Source organism: Pituophis catenifer, unplaced genomic scaffold (assembly GCF_029215685.1).
Source record: "Pituophis catenifer annectens isolate HBS135680 unplaced genomic scaffold, rPitCat1.0.hap2 SCAF_6, whole genome shotgun sequence".
NCBI classification, from domain to species: Eukaryota; Metazoa; Chordata; class Lepidosauria; order Squamata; family Colubridae; genus Pituophis; species Pituophis catenifer.
The window spans coordinates 97,438,144-97,456,069 of NW_027256886.1; the positions used below are offsets into that span (position 1 = coordinate 97,438,144).

The window sequence follows — 17,926 nt, forward strand, 5'->3', positions numbered from 1 at the left end:
CCAACCAAATTCAAGATCAAAACTTTCTATATTCAATATTCCAGTCTTTTTCCTTCCAAACCAATCACTTGCTTGCGTCAAAGCTGCTGCTTCATAATCTAATTGTAGGTTTGGAAGTTTAAGGCCTCCCCTTTCTGGAACATCTTGCATAATTTTCAGTTTAACTCTCAGCTTTTTCTCATTCCAGACAAACTTATTCAGTCCTCTTTGCCATTCTCTCAGTTGTTTATCACTTTTAAGCACCGGAATCATTTGAAACAAAAAAAGAAATCTTGGCAAAATGTTCATCTTAACTGCTGCTATTCTTCCAAGTAAAGACAGCTGCAGTTTTTTCCAGGTCTCCATATCTTTCTGTACATCTCGCCACAACACCTCATAATTATTTTGGAACAATTTCATATTTGATTCTGCAACTTTTTTTTTTTTTTTTTTTTTATAATTTGATTTATATGCCGCCCTTCTCTGGAGACTCAGGGCGTCTTACAATGCGTTAAGCAATAGCCTTCATACTTTTGTATATTTATACAAAGTCAGCTTAATTGCCCCCACAAACTGGGTCCTCAAATCATAACTTGAACTTGAACTCCTAGATATTTGACCTTTGGTACTATCTCAAAACCTGCCTTGCTTTCAAGTTCCTGTTTTCGATCTTGTGTCATATTTTTAACTATCATCTTAGTTTTTGTCTGATTCAATCTAAATCCTGATACTGTACCATATTGTTCTATAATGTCTTTCATCTGGATTATTGATTCCATCGGCTGTGTTAGGGTAACTACCAGATCATCTGCAAATGCCCTTATTCTGTAATCCTTTTGCCTTATCACTATTCCTTTCAAAGTGCTCGAGTCCCGTATTATATTCAACAAGACTTCTAATGTTAAAATAAATAACAATGGGGATAACGGACAACCCTGTCTTGTTCCTTTTTCAATATTAAAGTCTGTTGTCAAACTTCCATTAATAATAATCTGTGCCTTTTGTTCTTGATAAATTGCTGAAACCGCCTGTATAAATTGATCCCCAAAGTCCATCTTTTTTAAAGTCTTTAAAAGAAAGTTCCAATCCACTCTATCAAAGGCCTTCTCCGCATCCAAGAAGACCAACACTGCAGGGATCTGTTTATTCTTCTCAAGAATATTCCAATAAATCTATAACTTGCCTTACATTATCCTTCATGTATCTGCCTTCTATAAATCCCGCTTGATCACAATTAATCACCTCTTGAATAACTGGCATCAACCTGTTGGCTTATAGTTTTGCAAATATTTTATAGTCATTATTCAGAAGAGATATTGGTCTAAAATTCTCAGGTTTTTTAGGACCTATTTGCTCTTTCGGTATCAATGAAATATAAGCTGTTTTCATGATTTGGGGTATTTTACCCCCTTGTTAAAAATAGATCTTTAAGATGTTCAATCATTTCTGCTTGTAAGGTTTTATAATACACTGCAGTTAAACCATCCGTCCCAGGAGCTTTAGCTGTTTTCAATTGTTTAATTGCGGCAATAATCTCCTCAACTGTTATAAGATGATTCATTCTCTCCTTTTGTTGACTAGTAATTTTTTTTCTTTTTTTTTTTTATTGGAAAAGTTTTACAATTACATTTTCTCCCCATTTCCCCCCCCCAACCCTCCCTAACCTCCCTAACCCCCCCTAACCCTCCCCTCCCCCCCGGACTTCCACAGAATATAATCCAAATCAAAATCCCCTTTTTATAAAACATGAACCCCTCCACCCCCTGTATATTTCTCACATCTTCACAATATTCAAATATTTCTATCTTTATATAATACTTTCAGTTAAAAGCTATCTGATACTTCCTAGTTTGATATTTATTCTGCACATAATCTATCCACTTTTTCTACTCCCATACAATCTTTTAGATATGCTGAAATCTTCGCCATCTCTGCAAAGCTGGCCATCTTCAAAGTCCATTCCTCAATAGTGGGCATACAGTCAGGTCCAGAAATATTGGGACATCAACACAATTCTAACATCGTTGGCTCTATACACCACCACAATGGAGTTGGAATGAAACAAACACAATGTGCGTTAACTGCAGACTGTCAGCTTTAATTTGAGGGTATGTACATCCAACTCAGGTGAACGGTGTAGGACTTACAGCAGTTTGCATTTGTGCCTCCCATTTGTTAAGGGACCAAAAGTAATGGGACAGAATAATAATCATAAATCAAACTTTCCCTTCTTAATACTTGGTTGCAAATCCTTTGCAGTCAATCACAGCCTGAAGTCTGGAACGCATAGACATCACCAGACGCTGGGTTTCATCCCTGGTGATGCTCTGCCAGGCCTCTACTGCAACTGTCTTTAGTTCCTGCTTGTTCTTGGGGCATTTTCTTGAAGTTTTGTCTTCAGCAAGTGAAATGCACGCTCAATGGGATTCAGGTCAGGTGATTGACTTGGCCATTGCATAACATTCCACTTCTGTCCCTTCAAAAACTCTTTGGTTGCTTTTGCAGTATGCTTTGGGTCATTGTCCATCTGCACTGTGAAGTTCCGTCCAATGAGTTCTGCAGCATTTGGCTGAATGTGCGCAGATAATATTGCCCAAAACACTTCAGAATTCATCCTGCTGCTTTTGTCAGCAGTCACATCATCAATAAATACAAGAGAACCAGTTCCATTGGCAGCCATACATGCCAACGCCATGACACTACCACCACCATGCTTCACTGATGAGGTGGTATGCTTAGGATCATGAGCAATTCCTTTCCTTCTCCATACTCTTCTCTTCCCATCACTCTGGTACAAGTTGATCTTGGTCTCATCTGTCCATAGGATCTTGTTCCAGAACTGTGAAGGCTTTGTTAGATGTTGTTTGGCAAACTCTAATCTGGCCTTCCTGTTTTTGAAGCTCACCAATGGTTTACATCTTGTGGTGAACCCTCTCTATTCACTCTGGTGAAATCTTCTCTTGATTGTTGACTTTGACACACATACACCTACCTCCTGGAGAGTGTTCTTGATCTGGCCAACTGTTGTGAAGGGTGTTTTCTTCACCAGGGAAAGAATTCTTCGGTCATCCACCACACTTGTTTTCCATGGTCTCCCAGGTCTTTTGGTGTTGCTGAGCTCACCAGTGCATTCCTTCTTTTTGAGAATGTTTCAAACAGTTGTTTTGGCCATGCCTAATGTTCTTGCTATCTCTCTGATGGGTTTGTTTTGTTTCTTCAGCCTAATGATGGCTTGCTTCACTGATAGTGACAGCTCTTTGGATCTCATCTTGAGAGTTGACAGCAACAGATTCCAAATGCAAATAGCACACTTGAAATGAACTCTGGGCCTTTTATCTGCACATTGTAATTGGGGTAATGAGGGAATATCACACACCAGGCCATAAAACAGTTGAGAAGCCAATTGTCCCATTACTTTTGGTCCCTTAACAAGTGGGAGGCACATATACAAACTGCTGTAAGTCCTACACTGTTCACCTGAGTTGGATGTACATACCCTCAAATTAAAGCTGACAATCTGCAGTTAACGCACATTGTGTTTGTTTCATTCCAACTCCATTGTGGTGGTGTATAGAGCCAAAGATGTTAGAATTGTGTCGATGTCCCAATATTTCTGGACCTGACTGTAGCTTCATTTTTCCAGTATTGACCTATCAATAATCTCGCTGCTGTTATCATATACAATATCAACTTTGTTTCACCCAATGTAAAACCCTTAACTATACCCAATAAAAACAATTGTGGAGAAAACTGAATTTTTTTCTTCAAAACATTCTGCATAACCCACCAAATTTTTATCCAAAAAGCCTTAACTTTCTTACAAGTCCACCACACATGATAATATGTGGCATCTAAGCAATCACATCTCCAACATTTTGGTTGAACATTAGGGTACATGCACAACAATTTCTTAGGATCTAAATGCCATCTATAAAACATTTTATAAAAATTTTCCCTCAAATTCTGCGACTGTGTAAATTTAACATTCTGAACCCATATTTTTTCCCATGTTTCCAACATCACTGGTTCTGTAAAATTTTCTGCCCACTTAATCATGCAGTCTTTAACCAATTCAGTTTCTGAATCCCTTTCTAACAAAACATTATAAAGCCTTTTAATATGCATTGGACCTTTATCTTTTATATGTCTAACCAATTCTTCCTCATGCATCATTATACCAATTTTTTGGTCCTCTTTCCATCTCAATTGAAGTTGATTATACTGAAACCAAGTTAAATTAATCCCTTCTTCCAACAGCGTTTCTGAAGTCTTCAGTTGCCATCTGCCCGCACCTGCAAAAAGAACTTCTTTATATAAACCCCCCCCCAAGTGACATTATATTTGTATTCCACATGATATGATCAAGATCCAGCCATAGCGGTATTTTGTAATCCCATTTGAGTCGGTGCTTCTTCCAAACTCTCATCAAGGAGTCTCTAAGTATGTGGCTTTTAAATACTTTATCCACTTTGTTCTCATAAAATAAGTAAGCATGCCAACCAAATTCAAGATCAAAGCTTTCTATATTCAATATTCCAGTCTTTTTCCTTCCAAACCAATCACTTGCTTGGGTCAAAGCTGCTGCTTCATAATATAATTGTAGGTTTGGAAGTTTAAGACCTCCCCTTTCTGGAACATCTTGCATAATTTTCAGTTTCACTCTCGGTTTTTTCTCGTTCCAGACAAACTTATTCAGTCCACTTTGCCATTCTTTCAATTGTTTATCACTTTTAAGGACCGGAATTATTTGAAACAAAAAAAGAAATCTTGGCAAAATATTCATCTTAACTGCTGCTATTCTCCCAAGTAAAGACAGCTGCAGTTTTTTCCAGGTCTCCATATCTTTCTGTACATCTCGCCACAACACCTCATAATTATTTTGAAACAGTTTCATATTTGATTCTGCAACCTGAACTCCTAGATATTTAACCTTTGGTACTATCTCAAAACCTGCCTTGCTTTCAAGTTCCTGTTTTCGATCTTGTGTCATATTTTTAACTATCATCTTAATTTTTTTCTGGTTCAATCTAAATCCTGATACTGTACCATAGTCTTTTATAATGTCTTTCATCTGGATTATTGATTCCATCGGCTGTGTAAGGGTAACAACCAGATCATCTGCAAATGCCCTTATTCTGTAATCTTCTTGCCTTATATTTCTCTATAAATCCATTCTGTGTATCGTCTTTGGCATATAATTTAGTATAATAATCTACAAAAACGTCTTTAATTAATTTTTGTTGAGAGATTTCCTTCCCTCCAATATCAATACTATCAATAATCCGTGTACTCTTTTTCTTCCTTAATGTATAAGCCAACCATCTGCCCGGTTTATTAGCGTTGCAAAATGTGTTGTGTTTCGCAAATTGTAAATTTGTTGCTGTTTGCTCCGCCATAAGCATTTGAAATTGATCTTTCAGAAGTTTTATAGCTCCTCATATTTTTTCATCTGTTGGATTTTTTTATAAGTAACTGTTCTTTATTCTTTATTTCTGCTTCCAATTCAGCTCTTTTCTTTTGTCGGTTTAATTTGTGTTTAGAGTTCATATGGATGAGTACCCCTCTCATATACGCTTTACATCCCACACAATTTCAATAGGGGTACCCTTATTCAAATTCATTTCAAAAAATTCTTTCATCTGCTTTTTAAGTTCTGTTATATTCTTTTCATATCTAAACAGATTTTCATTTAATCTCCATGATCTTCTCTCATTCGTTCCCATCTCAATTTCTATCCATACCGGGCTATGGTCAGTTAAAGTCCTTGGAAAAATCTTTGTTCTTTTTGTTTTTACAAGTAAGTCAGCTGATAGTAAAATAAAATCAATCCTAGAAAAGGATCTGTGTCTATCTGAAAAAAAAGTAAAGTCCAATTCTTTTGGGTTATGTATTCTCCAAATATCTTTTAATTCCAAATCTTCTTTCATGTCAAAAAAAGTCTGTGGTAATCTAATCCTTGACTTGTGTTCTTTTTCTTGGTGAATTTAAACCGTTTATATTTACAGAGAAGAGTTTGATTGCCTCTTCCATTTCTTACTGGAGTTTTTTTGTGTCTCTTGTCTCCCTTCATACTCTTCCTTTCACGCTCTCTCTTTCTTCTCATTCTTTTTCTTTTGTCTTTCTTATTTCTCTTTCTTGTTCTATTTTCTCTATTTGATCTTCATCTTGGCTTTTATTCTCTGATTCTTCCCTACTTTCTTGTTCTTTTTGCTGTGTAAAATGCAATTTATAGAATTCTTGCGCTTTCTGTACTGTGTCCACCTTGTATTTTTTCTCTTGCCAGGTTATCAGTATGCCATCTGGTATCAGCCATCTAAACATCACTTTATATCTTGTTAATTGATTTGTTAAGAATTGATATTGCAGTGTTTGGTTCTGTATCCTTCATGATATCTGCTTCCGAATTATAATTTCCTTGCCCTTATATGTTATTGATTCTTCTCTTGACTTTTTATATATTTCATCCCTCGCTGTTCATTTGGTAAATCTTATATGTACCTCCTTCACCAATCGGTGTCTTCGTGCATAATTTGTGTGCACACGGTAAATTTCATCTATCTGTCCTCTTACTTCTGCCTTATCTCTTTGCAATACTTGCACAGATCTCTACCATCTTTTCTCCCAACTCTTCATCTTTTTCTTCCACAATATTTTGAAACTGTAAAAATACGAAGCTTTCTCCATTTCCAAAAACGCAATTGACTCTGTCAGCTCCCTATTTAGCTGTAGAGAAAGAGTAAATGTTTTTTTCCCCTAAATATCTCCTCCAGGATGGCTGTTCCTAGTCCATTAAAATGTTCTAGGGTTAATGCTGTCTTAAATTTAAAGATAGGTATTTGGTTTAATTATATTAGTAGTATACTGAAAATCATACCTAGGAAGGCCAGCAAATCTAATAGCCTTTCTACCTCTGTAACATAATTTTAAGGCTGAGAATCACCTGATCATAAGCACTACATCAAATGAAAAGCCATAACACAGCAATTTCCAATGAATTGGTCAATTAAATAATAATTTTAAGCTATTTTCTCTCCCTCAATCTGGGCTGAAGCAGAATTAAACCATATCTGCTCCTTTGTGTTTTCTGAATGGATTTTGTAGGAAGGAGACTTAATTTCACACCCACACATACCAGCCACTCGATCTACCTCATTTAAGAAGCATGGAACAGGTAGTCAGCAATAGCAAAACTCAATATCTTCCAAATGGGATGGAAGGGATTCTTGCTCTAGGCTACTTTAAAATGCTTTAAAGCCCAGCCGTTCAGCTCCAGCAACAGTGGCTTCCTGGAACTTCTTCTCCTTGTAGCACTGAGCTCCTTGGCTTTTATTTTGAAATCCAGCACTCTTGGATTTCAAGAGTGCTTGGGCTCAGCAGCCGGAGAAGCAGAGCTGAATTTAAAAAAGCAAGCAGCTCAGTGCTACAAGAAGAAGTGCCGGCATGGCTGGGATGGGCAAGGGGTGTGGCTGGGTGTGCAGTGCTACCGGTTTGGGAGAACCGGACAGGACCAGCTGAATCCCACCACTTGGGTCAAGAACTGGATTAGAATCCTTCAGTTAGATGGTTATATACCTTCTCCTTAAATACTTCCAATCAAGGGGAGATCAGCAGATCTCTGGGTCACTGTTTAGGAAGCTTCACATCCACCATCCCAACACTGTTAGAATCTGCCTTCCTGTAGCCACCCCAGGCATCTGTATCTTGCATTCTTGGAATTATGGAGGACAGGTCTAAATAACCTTCCAGTTTCAGTTCAGTAAGTCTTCAACTTACAACTATTTATTCAAGCAGCTGTTTGAAGTTACAATGGCATGGGGAAAAATGACTTATGACCGTTGCCATGTCCTCATGGTCATGATCAAAATTTGGACATTTGGCCACTGGCTTGTATTGATGATGGTGGCAATATCCTGGAGTTGGGGCATGTGATCACTTTTTGTAACCTGATCAGCAACGTCAATGGGAAAGCCAGGTCCACTTACAGTTGTGTTATTTATTTAACAACTGTGGTGTTGTGGCAAGAAATGGGGTAAAACTCACTTAACAACTGTCTCACTTAGGAACAGAAATATTGGACTCAGTTGGGTGATAAATCAAGGATTACCTGGCTTTGGAATGTGTAATCATATCCCCAGTTAGCTTGTTGAGGCTAATCTCAGTCCCACCAATTTCTCTTCATAGGACTCAGATTTTAGTCTAATTTCCTGGCTATGCAGGTTATGGGATTTGCAGTCCAGGACATTTGAAAATCATCTCTGTGGAGAAGGCACCCTTGATGATTCAACCAAGAAGAAAACATTCTGACAATTCCCCAGTCAGGTATGAGTGATAACATCATTGGACTTTTTCTGAAGCTTTCCCCCTTCTTACAGATTCTGGAACCCAAAGACAAAGGAAGCCATGGTGGAAACCATCCTAGAAACTTGGACAATTGTCTTGGTGATCCTTGCTGCAGTGCTAATCATGACTATCCTGATGTTTCTCCTTCCTGCTGTGGTATTGCTCTTGAGGATGAGGTCTTTGTCACAGATCTCTTTAGATGGAAATGTCTAACCTGCCTCTTTACACAGTGCTGGGTGATTTTAGATGCTTTGGGCTGCTTAGGAATCAAGACCAGGAAGAGGAAGCAATCTCCAAATCTGTGTGATATCTCCCTTGGACAACTCCTCTGACTCTTCCTCGGAGGCCGGCTTGAGGGTGGATGAGCTAATTCCTGGCACATCAGGTACTGGGTAAATTAATGACTCTGAACAGCTGGCCAAAAGAGATTTATGAATGGCTTCGACTGGGGATAGTTTGCAGGTCAGTGAAGAGGAGGAGCTACCTTCCATGGTGGATCCGAGAGCACACAGAGCAAAGAAAAAACAATGGCAATGGAGATCTGCCAGATTACTCAGGAGAAGGCCTCACCCATCTTGATGGGCTGCACCAGAAAGCTATTTATCACAGCAGGCAAAGAGAGGCATTGCTGGGAATGCAGCACGTCTCTCTGTGTTTGGTTTATGGCTGTGTGTGTTTGTTCCTGGTGCTTCCTACCGTTGAGACTCTGAACTCCTCTTGCCAAGTGAACTCTTGTGGGTGTATTTCAGTTTGACCTGGTGGATTTAAGTTCGTTTGATGGACTTATTTGTTGAAGCAACTTTCCCCCACCCTATTGGCCTTCTGGAAAGCGGTGAAGACCTGGCTTTTCTGGCAGGCCTGGGGCCATTGATCTCGCTGTTCAATCTTGTGAGATCCAGCCATGGATGGTGTGCATGTGTTTTTAATGTTTTTAAAATGCTTTTATAATGTTTTTTTTTTTAAAAAAAATTATGTTCACTATTTGTATTATTTCTGTTGTAAGCCGCCCAGAGTCCCTTGGGAGTTGGACAGCATAGAAATATGATTAATTAAATTTAATTAAATTAATTAAATTATGGACTAGTGGCCATTGCCTTGGCCTGCTTGTGGCTAGCTTTATTTGGGATAGTTCTGAGGCCAGGTGAAGGGAACTGCTGGTGTATATGTGTGTGTGTGTGTGTGTGTGTGTGTGTGTGTGTGTGTGTGTGAGTGTGTGTGTGTGAGTGAGTGGGGCAGCACAGTCTGCCATTAAAAGAAAAAACAGAAACAGAACTTGATACCCTGGACTTACCATACTCTTTCTTTGCATTGAGCTCATTTAATGAGAGTCTGTCAAAGGGGTCCTGTTAGTTAAATATAATTTCCTTGTAAACAGCACATGCTAAGACAAATGAATGCACAAACTACCAGCTAGATCTCTCAAACATATATCAATAACTTATTAACAGAGAGACATGGAGATCAGACCAATTTGTAATGCAATTCAGCCTCTGTTATTTGAGATTCCTTAAGTAGATAATTGCATTTTCTCAACTATTTGTTTTGTGGCTGTCAACTTACTGTTCTTATTTTTGTAACCTTGAACTTCTGTTCTTATCCCATGGCAAGTAAACATGATGTTGGGTTTGCCTTCATTCAAAATAAAGTCAGATATTATCAGCCTGTTAAACTGAATTTGAAACCCATGACCTGCAGGTCAGATTACTTGACTTCATTTATAGCTGAAAATTAACACTATTTTTTTTTCATCTCCAAGGATTTGTTAATACCCCCCCCTTTTAGAAAAGAGGACACAATTATTTATTTGTTAGATTTGCAACCCACCTATTTATAGGGAAATTAAGATGGTTGCCTCCCTTAGTTTTAACCACCAACATCTCCCACACTAAAGGTATTATTAGCAAAGAGTCTTCTGCAAGCAGCATTTGAGATGCTCACCAAATTCTCAAATGCCCTTTTTTTATTTGTGTCTATCTTCACATGCTGTCTTGATAGAGAATGGCTGAGGGGAATCAAATCCTTCCTAACGGAAGCTATAAATATTGTGTTTGTGTCTGAGCATATAGATTATATAGAGATGGATAATGTAGATTTAATGCAGGAGAAACCACGTCTCCCCCCCAAAAATTCAATGTAAATATGAAACTTTTGCAATTGGAAAAAAAAAACAGAAGAAAGAGAAGAGGTTGCAATGAACTTCGATGGTTTCAGATCTTCACTCTGTCTTCCTATCACATAATGAGTGACAACAGTTTGATGATAGTCATGTCCATGATGTTTACATGACAACAATACGGAAGTGGCCTGGCATTGCCTTCTGGATTTTTCCCTTATTTCTATTGAGGGCTATTAAAATTTCCTCCAGTTTTATCATTTCAGCATTGTTATCTTTAGATTACAGGATTATAGATTTTTAGGATTATCAGAAATATTCACCCTGGCGGATGACTAAAAACTAATCAAAGACCACGATATTCCCAAGATGAGAGTTTACATGGACATAACTGTTCATTTTACTTGACGATACTGAAATGGATTGTGACTGAAGTTTTCTGAGATTTTTTTTTCTAACACTAGCCCACCTATTCTGCGGTCCTAATTTGGTCTGGTGATCTCATATTCACATACTAACAGAACCAAACATATTCAGTTCCCTGTGGCCCTGAATAGGTCTTTAAGCCTTCAGTCTGACCTCGGCTGCAGGCAACTTCATGGTTATCTTCACATAGTTATCATGGGCAATAAAAAAATGGAAGTGGTCTTCAACTCCCTCGTTCTAAGATGTTTCTTCAACAGTTGGCAAATCAGAGGTAAGGATCAGGCATGCAGGAATTGATGGTTTACATTTGCCACTAATTTACTCCTAGTGGGATTTTAGCCTGTAATTTGGTTTTCTTCTTCAAGCCCTTCCTGTCATATTTCTCATCTGTCAACAAAGATGTAAAGATTTGTGTTGTAAATATAAAGCATTCTTTGACCTATGTTCAACTTCTGCTGACTTTATAAATAAATGTAATAATAGAGAAGCCTGCATACTTTACTTAGGGTAGGGTAGGTCTACTCTTGCCTCTTCCTTGGGCATGTTTACTTTTTACTTCCCAGTTCAACCTACAGCCTGGGGTCTCCAACTGTTACCTCAAGTAGAACTGACCCTGCTTAGCTTTTTCCAAGGCCAAGAGAATAGATTAACAGAGTTGGAAGGGACCTTGGAACGCTTCTAGTCCAGCCCCTTGCTCAAGCAGGAGACCCTATACCATTCTGGAAAAGAGGCTGTCTAATCTCTTCTTAAAAACCTCCAGTGATGGAGCACCCACAACTTCTGGAGGCAAGTCATTCCGCTGATGAATTGTGCATTTCAATCTAGCCATCACCTTCCATTAAGGGACAAAAACATGCAACCACAACACAAACTTTGTGACTCAGATATTCGCATCCAAGGTCGGAGAACAAGTACAAAAGGGCAGAGTTTGCATCCTGACACCACAATGTCCATTTTGTAACATTTTCACCATCACAGTTAGCAGTTGATATCCTTACGGGAATCCCCGACCACCTTTTACTCAGGTATACAACAGGCTTAGCCCCCTCTGAAATCAGACAAGGTCTGCTTAGATGCTTTTTTTAAAAGAACACGTTTAGTTTGATCCAATCCTACTGAAAAGCAACTGTCCTTCCTAGAATTGCTCAAGCAGTTTTGCAGGTTGTAGTCTAAACTTCCTGTGTTATTTTAAAACTTTTGGGTTGTCATCAGACAGGAAGAGCAAATCAAGCAGGGTCTCTCCTGCTTGAGTAGGGGGTTGGACTAGAAGATCTCCAAAGTTTCCTTCCAACTCTGTTGTCTTATTCTGTTAATAATTTAACCAGGTAAACACTAAACCAAGCTGGGTTATGCTGCCATCTAATGGCCAAACATCATGAGCATAGCTGGTTTTGCAACAAATTGTATTAAAAGTCATCCGCTTTGGAGCAGAGACGCACTTCATTTCATCAGAAGCACAGATGAAATGAGAAGGAGCTCCCAAACCTTGGTGCCTTTTACATTTGTTAGCAGGAAAGCTTGTACCAGATTCCCAACTCTCCTTCTGCAGTGGCTGAATTCAAGAGGGTAAGTGATCTACCGTCCCCTTAAATTGAAACTTTATTGAAATGTAATTAAAATTATGCACTTTAAATACATTGTAAAAGTGTACTTTGCATCCCTTCCCCCCATTTTTGAAAATCTCCCCCTGCCAGACAGCTTTGATGGTGGCGATGCAAGAAATGACCTAAACATCAGAAACAGAAAACCATCAACGCCAAGAGAGATTTGCAAGCCACACACAAGAGAAGTGGGAAAAAGTGAGACATGTAGGAAGGAGGGCAAAGCCTACCCCAAATTTTAAAAACAAAAGATCTACCAAGGCACTGATAGGATTTTTCCAGGGATGGGAACAAAATATGCTTGTAATCCTGAGACAGAATTGTGATTATTATGACACCAGCCTGTCATTTCTTAATAATAGCAATTGATATAGCACCATTGAGCATATGTGATGCTTAACACAGTAAAGTAAAATACTGAATTTGAATTCTGATGAGACGATGCACAGAAGTGTCAAAGATCCTTGCACAGAGGGCTTCCTTCCCTCCTGACCCCAAGCAAGGGAAGCTTTCCTTTGATGCAACATTCATATTTCAAGAAACACAGCCTATAAGGCAGAACTACACATCTGTATTCTTGTCCCAGTTGAACTAAGAAGCATCAAATGGGACCTGAAACCAATTTGCTTCTGCAGAACCATTTCTCTAGGTCATGAGAAACGTTCCTCTTTCTGCCTTTTTTTAAAAAAATATTTTTATCCCACCTTTACTATTTTTAGATGTAACTCAAGGTGGGGAACAGGTCTAATATTCCTTCTTCTTCCTGTTTTCCCCACAACAACAACCCTGTGAGGTGAGTTTGGCTGAGAGAGAGGAACTGGCCCAAAGTCATCCAGCTGGCTTTCATGCCTAAGGTGGGACCAGAACTCATGGTCTCCTGTTGATTGGTTCAAAGTCACCCAGCTCATTTTCATGCCTAAGGCAGGACTAGAACTCACAGCCTCCTGGTTTTTAGCCTAATGCCTTCACTACTAGATCAGACTGGCTCTCTCTTTTATTACTGGCCCAAGATATTATTCTGATTGAAGCAAACATCTATCCTGACTTTTTGGGTCAGTACACAGTGGTGATATTTTAAATTAAAATACTGGGGAAATGGTTCTTGTTCTCCTACTCCTCTCCAACAGCTCTCAAGAGTCATTCTTTCTCCATTTCCTTGCTTTATAAGTTGCTGCTACGTCTATCTCCTCCGTCGTATGTCCTCCTTCACCTCTTGCTGGATTTATTCTACTCTTGACAATTTCTCTCCAACTCACGTGAATGTCTTGAGCTTACCGTTCAGTCACGCCAACTCAACCATTGGCCGAAACGTGCGGCTTCTACACCACTATTCTGGCAATCTTTTTTTAAACCCTTTTGTATCTAAAAACTGTCTGGAACAGGCTCCAGAAATGTCAGCAACATTTATGTGTATTGATAAAAGGCACCAAGCATGCGTCTAAAATGTTTGCTTTTACAGGTAGTCCTTGACATACGATCATTCGCTTTGTGACCCATTGAAGTCACGACTGATTTCAAAAAGGGGACTCAAAACCAGATTTGAAATTTTGAGTGTTGGACCCACCTTGCGGGCATCAGGGGTTGGGAACATCTCGCCATATTTACAGTTATTCGTAGTGTCCCTCAGTCGCATGACTGCAAGGGTTTTGCTGAAAACGGATATTTCCATTTTGGGGGCAAAAATTTCCCCCAAGGGAACCATGGGTTCACTTAATGACAGTGGCCTCTGCTTAACAACTGCCACATTCACTATATGACTACAGCTTTCATGACTGTTATGACATGCGACCAGAACAGGCAGACTCCTTTATGGTCATCCGTGAAGGACTATCTGTAAGGCAGTCAAGAGAGGAAAGAGCAAGAAAGAATTAAACATGGATTGGACAGTTGGAACAGAATTAGTAAAATGTGGCAGAACTTCTCTTGAAAAAGATCTCCAATCTAGGGGAAATGTTCTGTTTTACTCCAAGAGTAGCTACTCCTTATAGCACATGGAAGCAGGATGCCAGAACTTCGAATGGTCCTGTTGCAAAACATCGAGAAATCATACCAAATCTGAGAAAAAGGTTTCTTCCTATTAGTAGTTTAGAAAGATGTAGTAGGTCTGCTGGATTGGGGGAAAAAAGTCCATTGTTTGATTGTAGGCTTAAGTCCCTTCTTGTCTTCTCCAATGGAATTTTCTCCCCTACCCCAAAATAGCAGCATTAGACAAAATTAAAATGGCATCCGTCTGCCCCGAATTTATCCAAGTCTGCATGGACTGATACGTAGAGAAAGCAAAGAGGGAATATTTCTCCATTATTATTTTTCTTCAGCACTGACAATGGTCAATGGAAGCACTCGGGGTAGTAAAATACTGTTCCTTCGAAGTGGAGAGAGGTTGGCCCAAGAAAGTTAGAAGGCGAGCTTTTTCGGAACTTCCCAAGAAAATTCACTTCTTCCAAAATGACCGTAACAAGCCGTTTTCTGATAAATGGGCTTCTTTAAATCCAGATCCCTAAGTGTAAACAAAAAAAAAAAGTTATTAAAGTTGCTTCCCCCCAGGGGTGGGTTCCAAATTTTTTTACTGCTGGTTCTGTGGGCGTGGCTTGTTTGGTGGGTGTGGCTTAGTGGTCATGTGACTAGGTGGGTGTAGTTTGGTAGTCATGTGACTGGATGGGCGTGGTTTGGTGGTCATATGACTGGGCGTGGTTTGGTGGTCATACGACTGTGTGGGCGTGGCCAACTTGACATCACTCACGTCAAGGGTTAGGGTTAAGGTGCCTGGCCTCTCCTCACCTCAAAGGCCTCAACGAGATACAATTTCCCTGTCTATTTACTACTACTGAACATCCAAAATATACTATTTAATCCTATGTATATATGCCATATGTGTACATACATATTACATAGTATAGAGTGTATATAGGCACACAAAAAGATACATTATCTACTATATATACTGTATGTGTATGTACACACAGAGAGAGCTCTTTTAAAACTATACACATTCAACCTCACTTACTACATTTGGAAAAACACACCCAGAATCCACTTTCTACCACACACTTAACTATAACTTCTATACATTTAGAACATTACATACACCTTCAGATATTCTTCCCTACCTAGCTTGCACATGACTGTTAGAGCCAGGAGAGGTCATGGATTGAGTAAAATGTGGTGAAACTCACTTAACAACGCTCTTGTTTAGCAACCAAAATTTTGGGCTCAATTGTGGTCATAAGTCAAGGACTATCTTGCCTATCATGGCAGCCTTGTCCTAGTAAACTCCTTTTCCTTTCTGGCAATTTTCCTCTGTTGGAGGCACCAAAACAATCTAGACGATATAAGGTTTCCTGCTGGAGCAGGGGGTTGGACTAGATGGCCTCCAACGTCCCTTCCAGCCCTAGAGTGCTATCCTGTTTCAAAGCGTCTTCTTAAGCCACATCTAGTGCCAGGGTTTGTGGTCCTTCCTTCCTTCCTCTTCTTTCTTTCTCTTTCTTTCTCTTTCTTTCTTTCTCTCTCTTTTCTCTCTCTCTCTCTCTTCCTCCCTCCTTTCCTTTCCTCCTTAAATGCCAGCAAAACCCACCACTTTGCTCCTAAAGTGGTCTAGGGCAGAGGTCTCCAACCTTGGCAACTTTTAGACTGGCTGAGGAACTCTGGGAGTTGAAGTCCACAAATCTTAAAGTTGCCAAGGTTGGAGACCCCTGCCCTAGACAAACAACCCACATCGCATCTGTTTTACGGAGGAGGTTCAATTCATTGCCCGGTTAAAGACTGAAATGAAATGCTCCAAGCTGACAGCATTGCTTCTAATGACATTCGGTTCCAGATCAGATCAGGCTTTTTTTTTTTTTTTTTTTTGCATGAAGGAGGAACACGGAGCGAATGAAAACAAAAAGCCTCCAGCCTCCAATGCGAAGCAAATTAAAGCCTCTTTCTCTCCTTCTCTCCCCCCTCCCCCTGCTTCCCTTTTACCTTTGTTTAATGCTGTGAAAAATTTTCTCACCCAGGCAAGAAGCAGCAGGGGACAGAAGCAGCAGCCACTGACTTGGAGACCACATGGAGTCCTTCACGTGTTCTCCGGCAAGCTGTTTTCTCTCCCCTGCTCTCTTGCTGGGAGAGAGAGAGAGAGAGTTGTTTGCAGCACTGTGTTTTGGGGACCCATCCGGAAAGCCTGGCACAGAGAAACAGCCAGGTTGAAGGCCAGTACTTTCAGCGCCCACGAGAAACCGCTCCTTGGCCCCAGCCATGTGTTTTCAAGCTCGGGCTGCTTGGAATGAAAAGCTAGTGCTAGTGAAAACACATGGCTGGGGCTGAGGAGTGGTTCCTCAATGGTGCTGATTTGCCTTCCCTTCTACCACCAGCCATGGGAGGAAGGAGGTAAGATCACGAGCCCGGCGGGGATGGGTGGGGGGGGGCGCAGCAAGCTAGGCCACAGGCAGCATGGTCTGGAATGGAGCCGGGCTGGGCCGTGGCAGCTTAGCCAGGCACGCGAGCCCGGTGGAGACAGTGGGAGGGGCCATGGCAAGCGACAGGGATGGGAGGCTAGCACGACTTGCATGCTTACCTGAGGAGGCAACTCAGCTGGGGTACAGGGCAGGCACTGCATGGGAAGGCAGTTTAGGCAGGCAAGCCGCAGAGCAGACTGTGCGCATGCACAAGTGCCACACAGTCTGCTCTGCTGCCCAGGAGGTGGGGCAAGTGGGCGGGGCAAGTGGTGACCAGTTCGGGGGCGTGGCCAGCCAGCCATCTTTACTGGTTTGGCGAATTATCGGTACCGGATCGCCCGAACTGGTGCAAACCGGTAGGAACCCACCACTGCTTCCCCCACCCGTTGGATGCGGGCTACACTGGTATTCCTCGACTTACAAGAATTCATTTAATGGCCGTTTGAAGTTAGGATGGCACTGAAAAAAATGACTTAGGAAAAGTGACTTAGGACTGTTTATCACACTTACAACCTTTGCAACATCACAGGATTGAAATTCAGACACTTGGTAAATAACTCACATTTATGATGGTTGCAGTGTCCCAGGGTCATGTGATCCCCTTTTGCGACCTTCTTGACAAGCAAAGTCAACGGGGAAACCAGATAAGGCAGCCATTGATCTCCAATAAATGATGAGTTTCCCTGCCCCACACATACTTATCTGATAAGCTATGAGGCAAAAGTTTTGAACAAGCAGACTTTTCATTGGTATCTTGATGACCATTCCAGACCAGAACACTGACCTCAATAGGCCTCTTGGTTGATCCAGCAAGGTACTTGTTATGAAAGGAGATACCACAAGCCAGTGCCACAACAAACTGCTTTAAAAGGTCCAGGTGTACGTGGAATGAGCTACTAGTCAAGGTTACATTAAAAAAAAAAAAGCAGCAACCATGGTCATTTTAATAAAGGAATTTATATACATCCATTTCACTTCTGGATCAATCTGGGCCAGAAGAAAACATGAGCTTTTTTGAAGGCCAATTTTTCCTT

At 40.4% G+C, this 17,926-nt stretch overlaps 1 protein-coding gene across 4 annotated transcripts in view; it reads right to left on the reverse strand.

The window, feature by feature from the left end:
- Positions 1-12,439: 12,439 nt before the first annotated feature.
- MAT1A (methionine adenosyltransferase 1A) overlaps positions 12,440-17,926 on the reverse strand; it is a 43,911-nt gene continuing 38,424 nt past the window's right edge. For 2 of the 4 annotated variants that reach the window (XM_070945909.1, XM_070945912.1), the window contains one exon: positions 14,864-16,557. In XM_070945909.1, the coding sequence (XP_070802010.1) occupies positions 16,416-16,557 (142 nt within the window). In that variant the 3' untranslated portion in view covers positions 14,864-16,415. Of the gene's footprint in view, positions 16,558-17,926 lie in introns of all 4 variants that reach the window. The other 2 variants (XM_070945910.1, XM_070945911.1) reach the window with 2 other exon arrangements.